Raw genomic sequence first — 13,332 nt, 5'->3', positions numbered from 1 at the left:
AATTTAATTTATTATTGGAGTTTTGTTTTATTTTTATTATTTTGAATATTTTCATTTTATATTTCCTTCAAAATTGTATTCATTTTTTACCAATTAGAATCATTGATTGATGTACTAAAATGTGGTGATGTGTATATGAAAATTTAATGAAATACTGATTCAAAAAACGTAGCACGATGCACAAAATTTGCTCTGATGTGAGCGCACAGAGATGAGAGATTGTGAAGTTATTAAGATAAATGAATTATTGTAATGAAAAACGGTGCCATTCTAACAGATATTCATTTGGGAATGAGAGCACATCCAATTGAGATCTGACAGGCAATGCGTAATAATTCTGCTTCGATATTGATCAGATTGCAAAAATACGGACTTGATACGGATTGAATACGGATTAACTCAGAGTTTGGCTCAACTCTCTTACTGGAATGGATAACAAAGTGTTTCCCTCATCTCAGGGTCAACATACTCAGAGTTTTCACATAACCTGCTTCCTGGAATACACCCCTGGGAAAGCAGCTGAAGTTTCCACGGCAATTAGCCACAATATCACTCCAGCCAGACATGATCCTCACCTCTGAGGCTTCAAAACACCTCATCATGCTGGAACTTACAGTGCCCTGGGAAGAGCCTATTGAGGAATACAATGAGAGGAACGCCATATATTTGTGAACTCATTAAAATCTTACTGTTTTTGTTGTAACTAGTAGAACATGATAGCACCTCATATAGCCTTAAACACAAGGGTAATCATAAAACACCCTCTAACATTAGTGTTATGCTTATATCCAGTATGATACAAACAGTAACTTAGTTGCATATGAGGACTGAATGGTTTATTTTGTCATCTCTGGAACGTTTTAGTCACAGTGACTCTTGAAGCCCCTTATGAAACAGAGCCCACAGCGGCACTCGGTGGGCAGTGGAAGCAAAAGCAGGTTTAGTTGTGTGTTAATTGTTAATTAGTGCTTCCCAGCTCCTGTTTCTTGTGGGAGCCCATCCAAACTCACAAACAAGTGCTCAGGCTGTCCAGCAGGTGAGGAAATACAGGTGCGATGTCCCTGCTTGAGGACAACCTCCACACTGAATTCCCATGAAACAGATTCCTTTCACTACCAAACCTGCAGGCAACCTCTGAGAATACACAATGGGGAATCTCTGAGGAGGTTTTGCTTCTTTGCTCAACCTCACCAGAGCTGACTGGTCCCTGGGATTGTTAAAAGAGCATGAGTGTGACAAGGAAAAAGACTGGGCTGGTCATCAACTGGCAGAAATCATTTTCACTCCTGGCTCCTTGGAGGAAAGGTACAGTCACAGTTCTGTTTTCTTCTCTGTCTTTTCATGGCAGTATCTGTGGTTTAACAACAGCTGGGAATTTCTGTGTCTTCTGAGAGCTGGGAATTTCTGTGTCTTCTGAGAGATGAGATGCAAAAGTAATGTAAGTCACTGAGTGTGTTTAAGGGTCTTTGTCTCAGCAAGCAGAGGGATGATAGGAACTCTATGTGCCTCTCTGCTGACAGTCTAAATCTGAGTGGAAAAGTGTGAAAAACCTCTTGAGCTGATTTTGCTGCACGTCTTCATCATTTTGATGGGAGGCAAATGCATAGTAGGTTAAGTGGGCCCAGCAGCTCCATCATATAACGCAATGTATTTCATAAGAGTTTAATTGGAGTTGCTAACTGTGTCGGCTGTTTGCTGCTGAACCGATACAGTAGCTTCAGAGGAGCTTTTAACTTTTTCTGTAAGCAGGCTGATGACAGCTCTGATAGTGACACAAACAGTAAATGTGCTGGCTATAAAACCAAAACAATTAGCTGAAAGATGCTAAAAGTTGGTGATAATTCTTTTTTAGTTTTGATCTATATTTAATACAAAAAACAACTTTTTGTGCCAAATGGAGACAACAAAATGAACTAAAAAAAAAAACAACAGGTAATGTATGCCAACCCATTTTCATCCCAAACCGTCACATACTGATGCTTTGCAGTGGACTTCTTGCATCTACACATTATTAATCCAGGATGCTGCTACGGAGATGTCAACGAATGCACAAGGTAGAATTAGGTTGCATTTGGTTATGTTTAGACAGCAAAAGCACACGGCAACCAACAGCAGAGTGTCAACAAACACACATCATAGATGCTTAGGATTAGGCAACAAAGTCATGGTTGGTCAGATTAGGCAAAATAGGCAGAATGTAAGGTGTAGATACAAGGTACAAGGTAGATTTATTGACATTTTTCTTGAATGTGGTTTAAGAAGAAATTAAATTAGAACTGATCCTAAAATCCTGCTCCATCTTTTTGGCATTGAAGGAGGAGTTAAGGAGTCTCTCAGCTTGGGGAAAGAAGCAGCCCTGTAGTCTGGTGGTTCTGCAGTGGATACTTCTGTATTTTTTCCAGATGGCAGCAGGTTGAACAGACTGTGGCTAGTGTGGCTGTTGTCTTTCAGTATCCTTTGGGCATAACATCATATGCAGGAGGGAAGTGAACACTGGATCCCCACATGAAAGTCCAAGGTTTGTTGGACGCAGCCACCACCCCTCTCACCTGTCCTATAGAGACTTTTGTGCTCCCTATATTTGGTCATATCTGGAAGGGTTTGAACCTGATGTCTTCAAGTGGCATATTATGCGGTGCTCTGGGAACCAACTTTTGTTTTCAAGTAAAACCACCTGTCGGCATATCATGCTGCTGTGACAGGGGCTGTCGGTCTGCCTGCCAGTGTACTGTATAATAACACTGTGAACGGTTCTGTCCAACTGCGCTCTTAGCTGAAACAGCTTATCATGCAGACACGAAATGTGGCTTTTGCTGTTGGGATCTCATGCTGAAAGCACTGCAAATGGCTTCGGAATGAGAATGGGCTGTATATTCTCTCACTCTGGAGTTTTAATAGCAATCATGTTAGTAGCAGTTGTCTTTTTACACATCCAGTGAACACAGAGCAACTTTAGCAAACACTGGACTTGTCCTATTCCCTCTTTTTTACAATCTATTTTTGGTCTCTACCAATACCTGAAAAATGCATCTGTCTCTTTAGCTGCTATGTTCAGCAGCCGGTCTCTAACTGTTTGTCAGCTGTTTACTGCTGAGCAGGTGATGTGCAATAGCTTTATTGGAGCCTGCTGCTAAAAACTAGGTTGATGAAAGTGCTCAAAACAATGAGCTAAGATGCTAAAAGCTTTGTCAAACTGCAGACTTTGTGACAATTCTGTGAGGCTGTCATTGTTAACAACACCTTTCACATGACCACCATAGTCATTTGATCCAGTGGTCACATGAAATTATTACAGTGAGCCACAAGCTCACATTGGGCACCAAAAGTTACAAGCTACATTGGTCATTTTTTTTTTTTACCACTTTTGGCTGTGGGCCATAAAACCAAACCAGTGAGCTAACAGAGGTTGAAAAGTTGAGGGGAATGGCAAAAGACCTGTTTGATATCTTCACTACAAGTGATCCCTTTCACATCACACAGTCATTTGATCTATTGCTAATAAAAATGTATTGATTAGTGGAGCTTTAAGGGTGTAAATTCAATGTTTTTTGGATCAGTGTTGTTATGACATAATCAACATTATAATGATATAATATAAGCTGTGTCCCAATTCAGGGTCTGCATCCTTCGGAGGACCCAGCCTACGCAGCCTTCGGAGGCGACTCCTTCGGAGGCACCTCCGAAGGCCGCGTTAACGGTTGTTAATTGGGACAGTCTAGCCTTCGGAGGATTTCCTGGTTGCGTCACCAGATGTTCCCGCCCTTACCCCCACATCAGCTGAGAGGGGGGGGGCACTAAAGCAAAGAAATTATTGTATTTTTAAATTTGTAAATTTTGCTGGAGGAGGAGGACAAGCGCCTCTGTCCGCGTCGGAAGCTGATTTTTCGCGCAGTAAAGCCTCTGTCAGGGGACGGAGCTCTCCGCGGCTGCGGACGGAGCTCTCCGCGGCTGCGGGCAGCACAGCGGGGCTGCTAGGTGGCTACATGTTAGCATTACTAACGTCACGTATTATGAATGAAATTATGAGATTTTAATGTCCCTCTAAGTTTAACATATCTGGCGTTTGATTTTCAAATTAGTAAAAACCCACATTAAGTTAAATCAACGCTCCGATCTCCGCTCTGTGCCGCCATTATTTTTGAAGATCGCGGGCGCGCAGGGAATCTTGGGAAATGGAAGGCCGCGAAGGATAGTAGCGATGTATCCTCCAAACAGAGGGAAAAGGAGGACGCATTTGTGGGCTGCGAAAGGAGGAGCCTTCGACTTGTGACCAAATGGGACAGCCTTCGCGCAGCGCTGTGACGTAATTGGCCTTCGAATGCAGCCTCCGAAGGATGCAGACCCTGAATTGGGACACAGCTATAGAGAGTGTTAGTGTGTAAATGTGACTGACCCAACTTAAGGTTGTATTTATTTTTAGATGTGCTACAATTTCAGATGTAAAAAATGTGCAAACACCTTTAATCAATGATGAGTTTGTGAAATCTCCCACTATGCGTCATTCTCATTACACTACATGTCTTTCCTTTCTAATCCTAACTTCAGGTGGTTGCTCTGCATTTCATGTTCAAGATTTATTTAGATATTAAATATATTTACAGTATGAGCCTCCACATTGCTGCAGCAAATCCTCCAGCCTTTTATTGTGGGAAGGATGATCAATGTGCTCATTGCTGGAGCTGAGAGGAGCCCCCACTCACTGGATGGCAGCAGTCACTGTTGTTTGCCATGTTACACAGAGCAGGAAGAAGAGGGCCATTGTAAAGGTTAAACTTACACTGTGTTCAGTGCTGCTTTTTAGGTGAAAGAGTGAGCGAGATATTGTCTGGAGGAGCTGAAGCTGGATGAACTGACACTATTTCTCTCGAAACTGTAACATAACATCACCTGCTCCGCTCCTGTGTTCGTTTTTTCATGAAACTATAAAAAATTGTGGAAAGTAATGTTTAATTATATGGTCATTAATACCTGCTCTCTCTCATCATGATTTGGTGAATTATAAACAAAATTTGCAACACTGAGGTAGATTCAATGGAACTGTGTGATGAATCTTACCTCATGAACAGATGAATTGGCTATGCCAACTGATCATTCTTATTCTGAGCTCATGATATAAAACCATTTTGATTGTACTTTTGGCTTGAGTGTGCAACAGCAAAAGGCACCTTTCATGTGTGATGAAATGCCGCTGGGCAGCATCAGCAGTGGTCGCAACGTTACTATACGCTGGAGGATAGCAGGATGGCATCTGCCTAATTCACGATACATGGCTAGCATCAGTTGATAAGCCAGACGGAACCTGTCACTGTGTCTCATGAAATGCAGCAGGATGCAACGCCAGTAGCGACATAAGATAAAGAGAACGAGGGCCAAGTAACACCCACAAATGTGACAACAGCCCACAAATGTAATAAGCCACAAACGTCATACAGATCTGCAGCTTTTAAGGTATTTTTTACCACAAGCATAATACATTTTCAATTTGCTTATGGTAAAAGATATACAACATAATGACAAAAATCATATAAAATAATACAGGAAAATATTGCAAATAAAAAACAAAGATGGCTAAAAACAAAAAATAAAATATACAATAAGAAGGTAAGATAATAAAAAAGGAATCATATGGGGGGGAAGCATTATTATCATTGTACTGTAAAAGAGAAACAAATCAACCAAATTGAAAACATTCCAAACTAACCTCTCTTCTCATTTCTACAGATTTCTTGGCACCGGAGGAAGCTTCCTCAGCTTGGCAGTCCAGCATGGACTGTGGAAGAGCAGCTTAGTACTCAGGACCTGTGGGGCTGTAGAGAGGCACATGCTGGCAACACAGTTCCCCAGGCCCACCGATATGGAGAGACACAGCAGCCAGTTGGTGTCAATGAACAGTAAGCGGTGGAATCAAAGAAAATGAAAAAAATGAAAGCATGGATTATGGTATATCAAGACACTATAAGGAAACCATGGCTCTGCTGCTTCCTTAAATTCAGTAAGAGTCACTCTTAACCCTAGGGGTGGCAATATTATAAATCAATTACTGAGGCATATTGGATATAAACCATCTGCTCCTTGGTGTCACATGGTCTTAATAATGCTCAAGATAGGAGTATTTTTTGCAACTACTTGTATGACTAACCTGCACTGTCTCTGTGTCAGGTGACTTCTTGGCATTTCAGTAATTGATGTAAATACTGCAACAAGTCCTTCAACTTTAACATCATACAACAAATAGCATTTGTCTTTGCCCCTGAAAATACTAATGGCCATATGACCTTTTAATACTCAGGCCCTTTGCTTGAGGGGGTGTTTTAGAAGTGTTTTGGATTTTGGTTTTGGCACACAAACAACTTGTGTTAAATTAGGGAAAGATTGCAGTCTGGGTTAAAAACAAAAAAAACTCACAGTTGAAAAAACAAGGCCAGAGATAACAACCGTAATGGTGAAAAGAATTAATTACTGACTTTCTGTCCTGACTGTCATAATTCATCATTCACATGGCCCCTTGAATTCTTATTTATTTTTTTGGTGTGTGTGTGTGTGTGTGTGTGTTTTGGGGGGTGGGGGGGTTACAACAAACTGGTGTGTTATTTAATAATGAGCACATTCATTATTTGCTGTCATTTCTTCTTCTTCTTAAAGAGTTTGAGTTGTTAGATAAGCACCAGGGTTCAGTTCAGTTCAGTTCAGTTCAATTCAATTCAATTCAATTCAATTCAATTCAATTCAATTCACTTCACTTCACTTCACTTCACTTCACGTCACTTCACTTCACTTCACGTCACTTCACTTCAATTCAATTCAATTCAATTCAATTCAATTCAATTCAATTCAATTTCTTGTCCCAGAGGGCAATTTGTGTTGCAGCAAGTGTAAAAACAGGAAAAACACAGAAAAACAAGGGCTGCCAGGGGATTAAAAAATGTATCTCATTAATTTCATGCTCTGTGATTAATTGATGTAAAGTAATCGCACACATCAACTTTTGCTTTGAAAGTATTTAAAAAATGTCAAATCAGTTGAATTATGGCAGATGAGTGAATCAGTGAATAACTGAATAATTTTTAGTATGGTTAATGCAAATGACTGAAGTTTCCACTCACTGTTAGTGATGTCTGCAGTAGCAGTTACAGTTTTCTAACTGAAGTCCAGTGATACCCAGTCAGTGCTATATATTCGGCTTCTGCCTTGAAATCTTCTTTTTAACTCTTTTCAGTGCTGTAAAGCTGCTGGATTTTGGAGACAATTGTGCTTCTCAATGGCGACTTGTAAGCTGTGTCAGAGGATGCTAACCCTCCTGTCCTCTACCACTGAAACTGCTCTGCAGTCCATTGCAATCCACTTTGGAAGAGAGTTAGTCGGTCACAAGTTGACTTACTCAGTGTGCATCTGAACACCTGGTTCAGTGTGGCTTAACGAGGCTGGCTGCTAGTCTAGCATCAGAGGCTGTGCTTGCTTGGACCTCAAGGTTTTCTGCTAAATGCTTTGTGTTGAGGTGATATTTCAGGTTTTAGGTACTTTGATACTATGAAAATTCATATCACAAAACCACTGTGGCCTTCAGTAAGACACTGGGTCAAACTGTACCATGGAACACGATTAATTAGCACTCTTTTTTTTAATGCATTATTTTTTCTGTAGTCAATTAATAAAAATTGATGTGTTATTTTGACAGCCCTAATTAAAGTACAAACAATATGACACAGAGACACGGAGTGACTTGACTGTGCGCATTCAAGGCCCTACAGGAACAGATTGATAAATCTCCATAGGGGTTATAATAATTCAGTGAGCATTAAACATGACAACCAGCTCCTAATAACGGAACCATTTCTAATATGATTTATGTGACAATCATAAATCATCATGGCAGTCAAAACAACAACAGTAATACAAGTACAATGTGTTCTCCTCCTTCTACTACTAGTGTTTAAAGCACAAATGGAGACAGAAATGAAGGTAACTTTTTTTTTGCAACAGGTGCGCTGAGGTGTAGACCATATGGTAATAACTTGGTCCCATATTTGCCTGAACACAAAAAAACGCAGCTGAGCAATATTGTGGACGAACAGTATTACAAGCATTTCACTGAACAAATACTACATAACAACACCTGCATTTTCTCTTCAAATTCAAAGGTTAGATGGTGGGAAAAAACTTCCCCTAAATTGACAGAGAGACATATCATATTCCCCACAGTGACAGGACACATATGACTGCTCCCTGTGATGGTCTTCACAGAAAGTTCAGATCAAAGGTGGACAGGTGGGGGACAATGACACATGAGCCCTGTGGTATTTGAATTAAATAACTGCAGGATTACATAAACACCAGTCTTCAAGCATCCAGTCATAAAACTACAGATATACTTTTTTGAAGGTATATAGGGTCCACTTTATAGGGTGGCTGTGGCTCAGAGGTAGAGCGGGTCGTCCTCTAATCAGAAGGTCAGCGGTTCAATGCCTGGCTCCTCTGGGCAACATGTCAAAGTATCCTTGGACAAGAAACTGAACCCCGAATTGCTCCCGATGCCGTGTCATCTGAGTGTGAGTGCATGTGAATGATTACTGAGTAGCATGTGGCACCATGTACATTAGCAGCCACAAGTGTGTGTATGAGTGAATGTGACAATGTAGTGTGAAAGTGCTTTGAGTAGTCAAAAAGACAAGAAAAGCGCTTTACAAGTACAGTCCATTTACCATTTACCACTCATGGTCAAAAGACTGCATCTAGTACAGAATTAGTCAACTGATGTTGACAGAAATACAGCTCAGCCTCAAGTATTTAAATGTCTTTGGTTTCCTTTGAGGCATACCACAGACCCTTCAGATTGTGTAAAAACACTAAAAACTGGGGGTCCAGATATGCAGATGGGGAGCATTGTTCTCCCAAGACAAACAGCATCAATGGTTTCAGCAAATGCCCAATAATTCAGGTAACACTTACCTTTAGTGGCCGTCAACACAAACAGAACTAAAACAAGAGGCTGACACAAAAACAACGCTGTTTGCTTAATGTTTTATATAGAATATTAAAGTTGTTTTTTTTTTTTTACTCTGGCTACAATTGTTTCAAAACCTTAAGCAAGTATTCTTCTTTTAACTAATATGGCTAATGTCCTCTAAGAAGAAGTAATTTCAACCCAAACCATTATCTTTCCCTAACAAAGTCTTTATTGTGGCTAAAACTAACCATACCTTAACCACTGCTGAGTTGAATCATAAAACACAATTTAGGTTGCATTAATATGTCACAGTGTCATCCAGCCAATAAAGGAATCCGATCAGAAAACACTGAACGATCACAAACAACATATTATTAGGAGTCTACAGTAAATCTACATTTCTTTGTCTGTTTTACAGGTAAAGGAGACAGAAATGTGGTGCTGGACAGTGAGGTTGTCTTGACCAAAATGAAGCTCTTCAGTAACTTTCATGAGAGGTTTCTGAAGGCTGACAACTTCATGTCGACCATCTCCACAGTGTCGGTTTCAGAGCAGGACAACTCAGACCCCACCAAAGCCTCTGAGATGAATTGACATCTTCATGATCAAGTTTGGACAGCCTAAGATGGAATCTGGCTCAGACTACTCTTCCGCTCTTGCTAATAAATTAGTCATATATGCATGGAGCTCTAACATGAAACAGGAAGAAAACTCAGTGGACACTCAGGATAATGTGTTCATACACGCAGAGGAACTCAGTTCAGGTGTGAGTGTGGAACTGCAGAAAGCTGAGGAGATGGAGGCTGAGCAGTGCAGGGCTTCAGGAGTTAGCCCTGAGAGAGACGATGAGATGTCTGGACAGCTTAAGGAGAAAAGTGCTGAAAGTGAAAGGATCAGCTCAGAGGACATGAGGCATGATGCCAGGTGATGACCTTGAGCCAGAGCTGATAAGGAGCAGTACCACCAGTGACAGCCTGGAGGAGTACATCAACCAATGCTGCAGACGCAGTGAGCTAAGACCATCATGCCTGAGCATCCAATGATCCATCCAGACATATTCTGCACTTATTATGGATACAGACCAAACAGACTAATGGTGCGCTCACACCGAACATAATGGGAGGGTTTGGCGCAGTGAGTTAAGTCAATGCAAAGATGTGAACTGATGCAAAAGTCACGGCAGGCATCATGATGCACACAACGCCATGGAGCAAAATTTACAGTTTTGCATCCATAATACGAGTTAAAAATTTTCAACTTGTGCAATGGATGTGCTACAGCGTCAATGCTGTACAGAGGTAGAACAAATAAGAACTTAAAGGGCTTGGAAATTAGCAAGCAAATAACATTATGCTCTGAAAATATATATCTGTGTCTTGTATAAGCTATTTTTGTTGAGATAGTTTTTAGCAAGTCTTGGTTCATGCTGCTTCAAGGCACGGAGCCTCTGTGTTTACATCCAGCTATTTGTTGCCCATATGGAAAAGAAATAGATGCCTGCTTGTAATGTCACAGCTTTTTCATGAATATCGTTGCCATGGCAAAATGGTCTTCGGCGCCAAACAGGAAGTTGTTGTAAATTCACTTTGCATCAACCCCAAAACCCAAATGAGCCCCAGATTTTACAGGTGTGATCAAGGTGCAGCCCTGAACACATCAACATGTCAATTAAGTCTGATAATCATAGCGCCACCAATTGGAAAAAGGAAGTAAGCCTCTTAACACAACTATACTTTGATTTACATAAGATTTACATGGTTTGGTCTACAGATGATGTAGACCAAAATTACATTTTGTCTGGTCGCTACCACCACCTAGTGGCCACAGGGTGTATTACCGCATATGAAATATCTAACTGAAGGATCGAAACTCTCTGGCTGCTTGTTCCGAACTTCACTGAAATGAAAGATCCTTGGACATCAAAAGTTATTCAGTTTCTGAGTTTTTGTCACACCATGTGGGTGTGGCTAGGTTTTTAACTTCAATTTTTCGCCAAGAAACAGGTGGTTCACGATGCCTTCCTGGAGGGCAACTTCGATTAATTACCTTATTACTTCACTGTTTTGAAACCTGTCTTTATGCCTAAACAAGATAATCTGCCAAGCAAAACTATTATCATCCTGCATAGTGTTCCATGTCATTGTGCTTATTGGCCTGCTGTAATCCTCTCTATATGGGTGGAATGCTCATACACTAGACTTTTCATCCACAAAAATACCTGCTTGCCTGCCACTTCTTCATTTTCTCACACCCATTCTCCATTTTCTTAATGTAGTGTATGAGATGGTCTTCACACACAGACCTGAGAGAACTTGACAAGAACTTTGACATTGGTTAGTAGCTGTAGAAGACACCCAATTTTTCTTCCTGAAACTTGTGATTTCTCTCACACCTTGTTTGTCTGGACCACAGAGGAAACTGTGAAATAAACAGCAGCAGCTAAATGGATATTCCCTACAGGAGTGCTGCCAATACATGGTAAGCTCTTCCACTACATGGTGTAGGTGACTTTTGGAATCTCGCTTGTATGTCAAAAGCACTGACAGAGTGAACCTATTGACAAATTCAGAGTGAAGAATGGGCTGAAAAATTCAGCTGACCTGAGGTCTCTGAGGCTATATTTTTCTATTTTTTTGACTTCATTGCCCCTTCTGTTGAAGCACGACTTTTCTACTATAGAGAAGCATTTGTCAACATTGGGAAAAATTATGTGGGTTTTGGACTGAATGCAGCAGACTATGAGAGGATCCCCATCAACGGCATACGTCAAGTGGCCATTCAGACCAGAGGGGAGATACGAAACCGGAGGGCGAAGAGAGGGAGGAAAGCAGGGCAAGGCTGACCCAACTGGGACCAAGAGATGCTACTCTACCAAGCCTTCTTCTGGCTAATGTCCTGTTGCAGGAGAATAAGGTGGATGAGATGTGATTGAGGCTCACTCCAGTTAACCCCTAACATCCTGCATAAAGCTGTTGCACTGGGAGGAAAGACCTTGTTGGCAGCCAAAAGGACTCAATACTATGATGCATTTTTTTAAAAAATTGCAGGAATTGTATGATGCCATCAGCAGCAACATGCCCAAGCAACCGGATGGAATCTTCATAGCAGCTGCTGATTTTAATGAACTCATCTTTCAAAACCAAAGATGTAGCAGGATCAAGGACAAATGTAATTTCATTCTTTATACACATAATACTATGTATATCTTTGTCTATCTATCTATCTCTCTATCTCTCTCTCTCTCTCTATATATATATATATATATATATATTTATAATTTAGATAAATGCATAATATATTAAAATATTCTAGGTATGCACATTATATTATGCAAGTCAGTTGTCCATATTTACTTTGATATCATATGAGGACTAAATGCTTTTTTTGTTCTAAACTTGATTTGCAAGACAGCAGATACTATATGAAACAATAAAAAATTGAATATAAAAACAATTCATAAAAAATTGTTAAATGTTAATGTTAGTGCTTTTTTATTCAGAAAACCCACATTTTTTAAGTCTACTTGTATTTGTTTACAGGGCAGCGCGCGATAAGCATGCTACTTCAACAGCCTGCTAAGATGTCATGTTGTCTCAGGAAAAAGAGTAACTGGAGTCGGTCAAAGACACAAGATGCAAGATGCAGACATTGATACAATCCTGAGCTGTAAACTATTGTAGTTCAGTTGATGATGCATCCACTTGCTCTCCGGATGGTTGTTCTTCAGACTTCATTGTGTTAATGAAGTTGAAGTTTTCATGTAAAAAACAAAATGGATGCTATGAAGGAGGTATGTTGTATTTTATTGCTCAGAGCGTCTCAACAACAGGTCGATCACAAAGAGTAACAGAAACTGATCAGGTGAGTGATGAAATTGAGCCATCAATTCAAGGTACAGGCAAACAGTGCAGGGAAACACATTTTAAAGATGAAACAAGATAACAAATAAAGAAGGCTCACAGGTTTTAATGACTTATTGATTTGAAAGGGAGGACTTAGTATAAGGATTTCTATTTTTCAAACATTAAGTCAAACAGGTCCATCATCCATGTTGTGTCTGTTACAGCGTTAATTTTCAGTTCCTTGGTGAGCGTTTCTAGTTTGGTCAGTGTCTTCGTGAATGACCCATCTGGTGTATTCTATGTTGAGGTGGTGTCATCATGTGAATCGGATGTGTAACTGTCATGGGTAAAAATGAGAAGGAAACATTATAATAACTGCAAGAGGAACAAAAAGGATGAAGAGCACCTGAGACGACACCTGGTATGTGGAATGGATGCAAGGGTCTGGAGGATCTGGGTTCCATCGCTGATCCCTCATTGGTGGCACAGTTGTCTACTGCCGTCACTTAGGTGGTAGCTTGGCATGTAGAAGGAGGTTGCTGTTTC

The 13,332-nt window shown here is 40.5% G+C and overlaps 1 protein-coding gene across 1 annotated transcript; it reads left to right on the top strand.

The window, feature by feature from the left end:
- The first annotated feature begins 1,226 nt into the window (after window positions 1–1,226).
- Window positions 1,227–9,987, top strand: LOC148187760 (uncharacterized). The gene is given in 4 exon segments (XM_088086891.1): window positions 1,227–1,305; window positions 9,363–9,550; window positions 9,552–9,866; window positions 9,868–9,987. Coding segments are annotated over 4 exon segments (702 nt in total).
- Window positions 9,988–13,332: the final 3,345 nt, after the last annotated feature.

This window comes from Plectropomus leopardus, chromosome 13 (genome assembly GCF_026936395.1).
Source record: "Plectropomus leopardus strain MGB_pleo_1.0 chromosome 13, ASM2693639v1, whole genome shotgun sequence".
Classification (NCBI taxonomy): Eukaryota; Metazoa; Chordata; class Actinopteri; order Perciformes; family Serranidae; genus Plectropomus; species Plectropomus leopardus.
Note: the sequence above shows the minus strand (reverse complement) of the source record. Positions and strands in the feature narration are given on the sequence as shown.